We start from the raw sequence: 5,433 nt of genomic DNA, 5'->3' as shown, positions 1-5,433 counted from the left end.
GGTGGCGAATGGAGTCAGAGCCGCTCCACTGTGGGAGAGCAAGAAACAGAGCTTTGTAGGTAAGACTGGCTGTGTGTGTGTGTGTGTGTGTGTGTGTGTGTGTGTGTGTGTGTGTGTGTGTGTGTGTGTGTGTGTGTGTGTGTGTGTGTGTGTGTGTGTGTGTGTGTTCACTCCCATCTCATCCTCAGGCTGTTCCAGTATTGTAAGAGAGAAAGAGAAAGCTGAGAGAGAGAGAGAGAGAGAGAGAGAGCATCTATATTTAGCAGCCACACACTTCATTCAGACAGACATTCTGTCCTTCCTCTCCCAATCTCTCTCTCCTCCTGTGTGTGTTAATATCTCTCTCTCTCTCTCTCTCTCTCTCTCTCTCTCTCTCTCTCTCTCTCTCTCTCTCTTTCTCTCTGTCTCTCTCTCTCCCTCTCTCTCTCTCTCTCTCTTGCTCTCTCTCTCTCTCTCTCTCTTCAGGAATGTTGACCATCACAGATTTCATCAACATCCTGACCAGATACTATAAATCCCCCATGGTAGGATACACATATACACACACACACACACACACACACACACACACACATACACACACACACACACACACACACACACACACACACACACACACACATACACACACACACACACACACACACACACACACACACACACACACACACACACACACACATACACGCACACACACACACACACACACACACACACACACACATACATGCACACACACACACACACACAAGTGAAAACAAACAAGAGGAGAAAAACACTGAGTCATGATCTATCAGGAAAAAAATATCTATTATTATGTGGAGAAAAACAATGAGTCATGCTCTATTGTTATTAGGAGAAAATATTGAGTCATGGTCTGACGTTATCAGCAGAAACAAGATGAGTAATGATCTGTATTATTAATAGAAACACGATGAGCCATGATTTATTGTTATTAGTAGAAACTCATTGAGTCACGATCTATCATCAGTAGAGACATGTTGAGTCATGATCTATAATTAGTGGAAATGATGAGTCATGATTTGTTATTAGTAGAAACACGATGAGTCATGATTTATGTTTATTAGCAGAAAAACATAAAAACAGATTATAAATGCTGTCTGACTGAGGTGTTATGACCCACAGAAAGAGAGAGCGAGAGAGTGTGTGTGTGTGTGTGTGTGTGTGTGTGTGTGTGTGTGTGTGTGTGTGCATGTGTGTGTGTGTGCTCTGTGTAAGTCTCTCTCTCCCTGTCTGTCAGGTCCAGATCTATGAGTTGGAGGAACATAAGATCGAGACGTGGAGAGGTAAATACACTCTGACAGACATCCATGTGTTTCTACATATTCGTATTTTTAAATACAATTAAATATGTTTAAATCTTCCACTTCAGTATTATTTGTCGTAGTAGAAGCAGTAATATTAGTTAATATTAATATTTCTATATGTGTTAACAGAGCTGTACCTGCAGGAGACCTTTAAACCTCTAGTCAACATCTCACCTGACGCCAGGTAGGCTGTGTGTGTGTGTGTGTGTGTGTGTGGGTGTGTGTGTGTGTGTGTGTGTGTGTGTGTGTGTGTGTGTGTGTCAGGTATAATAACAGCAGGCAGGTAAGCAGTCAGACAGACAGGTACATAAAGAAACAGACAGACATGCAGACAGACAGGTATTGTAGACAAACACATAATTCTGAAGGCAGTGATAGACTGGGCAATTTGTTGGGCAACATACATGGGCAACACTTCCACCAACAGGCAACATATGGCGACCCAGGGTCAGAAATTGAATCGACCTGGTTAATTTTTTTCATCATTTCATCACTGATCCATCTGATTGATTTAGTGTTTAGATAATGTCAGCTTGTTAGCTAGCTAGCCATAGCATCTGGTCAGCTAGCATCACTGTCTTGTTGTTAACACATCTGATTAGCACACTAGCTAACGTAGCTAGTAGCAGCTAGCGTTATCATGTTCACATTAACATCAGTGTGTTTGCTGGAGATTTACACTTTATTAACTAACAGACAATTCTACAATGTTCCTCCATCATGGAGCCACAGCTGGCTGGAAGCAGGTTGGTGACACAACTGCAAAACCTCTATGAACAATCAATTGTAAGGAGGTCGAGGTTCAGAACAAATATTCCTTTGACCGTAGTGTGATCATGGATGATATAAATGATAGGGACGGATAAAAGATCCAGGAGAAAAAGGTAGAAAGGTCAGACAGGTAGACAGACTGTTCTCATATCCAGTTTTTAGCAACTCTAGTATTGATTGGCTGGTATTGCTACAGTGTTAGATTTTGGCCCTGCAGTCTTCTACTGTTAAAACCACTGAATAATTTATTACCTGCTGAAAATATACTGACGAGGAGAGGAGAGAGAAGATGAGTTATACTTGCCCTGATGGCAGAGATGAGGTGAGAGGAGGAGGAGGGGAAGGAGGAGAAGTTATACCTTCACTGACAAAAGAGGAGGGGAAAAGAAAGGAGGAGTCGTCGAGGAAACAGTGTCAGGAGGAAGATGTTCTTTAGCTAAACAGATTACAGGAAGGTGGAGCAGAGGAACGCTGACGGAACAAGAACTTGTCTGAAAGAGAAGGAAAACGTAAATATTACACTTACATTGAAATGAATGAGGTCGCATCCTGTCCAGGGTGAAACACCACAGAAGAAGAACCTCATCTACAGCACCTTTTGGTTTCCCAGTTGTCATTTTGTAACATAGCTATGATCACACTGCATTTAAAGTAATAATCTGCAACTTTTTCGCATCAATAAATGTGTAAAATGAAAGTTTTTCCAGTTCGGTTTTGGACGTTTACCCAGGAAAATCCTGCGTTTTAAGTTTACATAATCCAAAACAGCGGTTTGTTTGGAATAAATATGAGAAGGTAGAAGACATATAAGAAGCTATATTGAGTGTCTTATTATTACAGCATGTTGGGTCAGTGCTGACACTGAGTGCAAAACACCAAAGTATTTGGTGAAAGAGCCTTCAGCTGCGCTTCCCCGGCAGCCTGGAAGCAGCTTCAAGATAAAATCAAGCTCAAATTTCTAATTCGGCTGGACCGCTTTAAATGTTTGATCAAGGATGTATTAGACAATGTATGTACTTGTTTTGGAGCCTAGACAGATTGATAGATTTTGTTGTTTGTAACTTTCTGTTGTACTGTTTGTAAGCTATCTTGGCCAGGACTCTCTTGGAAATAAGGATTTTGAATCTGAATGTGATTATTTCTTGGTGAAATAAAGGTTAAATAAAAGCAATAACCAATTATAAAGAATCTCCCGGATTATCACTTTAAACAAAGTATTATGTAACATTAAACTAGTTAGTGCTCTTATAGTACTTTCAGCAAGCATACAGGTTATTTACATTCGAGTCATTTATCTGACTCTGTTATCCAGAGAGACTCCACTGAGGTCAACAGTAGAATAAGTTTCAATTCTTAGATCATCAATATTACAAGCAACCAGCAGTGGAGGTCAAGGGTCAGAGGTCACAGCATCTAAGAAATAGATGGAACAAATATTCCTGTGATATTTCCCTAGAATTACCATGAACTCTCTCCCCCTCTCTCTCTGTCTCTCTTTGTCTCCCTCTCTCTCTCTCTCTGTCTCTCTCTCTCACTCTCTCTCTCTCTCTCTCTCAGTATATTTGAAGCTGTGTATTCATTGATAAAGAATAAAATCCATCGGCTTCCTGTCATCGACCCTGTCAGTGGCAACGCCCTCTACATCCTGACGCACAAGAGGATACTCAAGTTCCTACAGCTCTTTGTAAGTCTATATACTAGTATCCTACATCCTACTTAGTACCCGACACCCTACCTGGTAGCCTACACCCTATATAGTACCCTACGCCCTACCTATTATCCTACACCCTACCTGGTACACCCTACCCTACATAGTACCTTACACCCTAGGTATACAAGTTAGCTCTAAAGCCTGAGTCACAAGAGGATCCCTAAAGTTTGTTCAGCTGCTTCTAGCGGTACGTTCAGACTACGGGCTACAAAGCAACAGGAAGTGATTCATGTTCAATGGAAGCCGGCAACACAAAGCTACAAACTCCAGAGCGTAAAATGAAACAGCTAAAACCTGAAGGTCAGCTGGCTTCAACTTATGTGACAAAGTGCAAACCAATCGGGTCGGGCAGTTATATATACTTTATTGTTATTTACTTGATTAATTATTTCAATTAACAAGAACGATTATTTGCCAAACAAAATAAAAACGAGACAAATGCAAAAACTATGACAGCATGACATTATTAGTTGCTGCAACCAATGTGACGACAACATGAACCGTCAATGAAACACCCAGCAACACTTTTCTGCTCCGCTGGTGACAGTGTAGCTTGGTACATAGGACTGTCTTGTAGCTTTTGTAATGCGTAATTTGAACGTACCATGAGTCAATATATCATCGCACACTAGCACCTTACACCCTAGCTAGCACCCTATACCCTGCCTAGCACCTTATACCCTACCTAGTGCCTATACCCTACCTACCATCCTAGTTAGCTACCTCTACATCCTGACACACAATAAGAACCTCCTAGAGTTCTCTATAAGTCTCCATACTGGTATCCTACACTCTATCTAGTGCCTACATCCGAACCAGTAACCTGCACCGTACCTAGTACCCTACACCTTACCCTACACCTTACCTAATGCCCTACATCTTACCTAGTACCCTACACCTTACCCTACACCTTACCTAATGCCCTACATCTTACCTAGTACCCTACACCTTACCCTACACCTTACCTAATGCCCTACACCTTACCTAGTACCCTACACCTTACCCTACACCTTACGTAATGCCCTACACCTTACCTAGTACCCTACACCTTACCTAATGCCCTGCACCTTACCTAGGACCCTATACCTTACATAGTATCCTACACCCTACCTATTTTCCTACTACCCTACACCTTACCTAATGCCCTACACCTTACCTAGTATCCTATACCTTACCTAGTACCCCACATCTTACCTAAGCCCTACACCTTATATAGTACCCTACAGCTTACCTAGTACCTTACACCTTACCTAAGCCCTACACCTTACCTAATGCCCTACACCTTACCTAGTACCTTACACCTTACCTAAGCCCTACACCTTACCTAGTACACCTAGTGCCCTACACCTTACCTAATACCCTACACCTTACCTAAGCCCTACACCTTACCTAGTACACCTAGTGCCCTACACCTTACCTAGTACCCTACACCTTACCTAGTACCCTACACCTTACCTAGTCCCCTACACCTTACCTAAGCCCTACACCTTACCTAGTACCTTACACCTTACCTAAGCCCTACACCTTACCTAGTACACCTAGTGCCCTACACCTTACCTAATACCCTACACCTTACCTAAGCCCTACACCTTACCTAGTACACCTAGTGCCCTACACCTTACC

At 42.2% G+C, this 5,433-nt stretch overlaps 1 protein-coding gene across 1 annotated transcript in view; it reads left to right on the top strand.

The window, feature by feature from the left end:
• The first annotated feature begins 6 nt into the window (after window positions 1–6).
• Window positions 7–5,433, top strand: part of LOC139661181 (5'-AMP-activated protein kinase subunit gamma-2-like) — a 9,760-nt gene continuing 4,333 nt past the window's right edge. Inside the window, exons 1-5 of the mRNA XM_071539575.1 lie at window positions 7–59; window positions 466–524; window positions 1,262–1,307; window positions 1,458–1,512; window positions 3,657–3,783. Of these exons, the coding sequence (XP_071395676.1) occupies window positions 468–524; window positions 1,262–1,307; window positions 1,458–1,512; window positions 3,657–3,783 (285 nt within the window). The 5' untranslated portion in view covers window positions 7–59; window positions 466–467. The remainder of the gene's footprint in view (window positions 60–465; window positions 525–1,261; window positions 1,308–1,457; window positions 1,513–3,656; window positions 3,784–5,433) is intronic.

The sequence above is a fragment of the Centroberyx affinis genome, unplaced genomic scaffold (assembly GCF_046629955.1).
Source record: "Centroberyx affinis isolate AG114_WGS23_722 - 3 ecotype Tasmania unplaced genomic scaffold, CSIRO-AGI_Caff_v1 ptg003473l_1, whole genome shotgun sequence".
Lineage (NCBI taxonomy): Eukaryota > Metazoa > Chordata > Actinopteri > Beryciformes > Berycidae > Centroberyx > Centroberyx affinis.
This window is presented reverse-complemented; position numbering and strand designations above follow the sequence as displayed.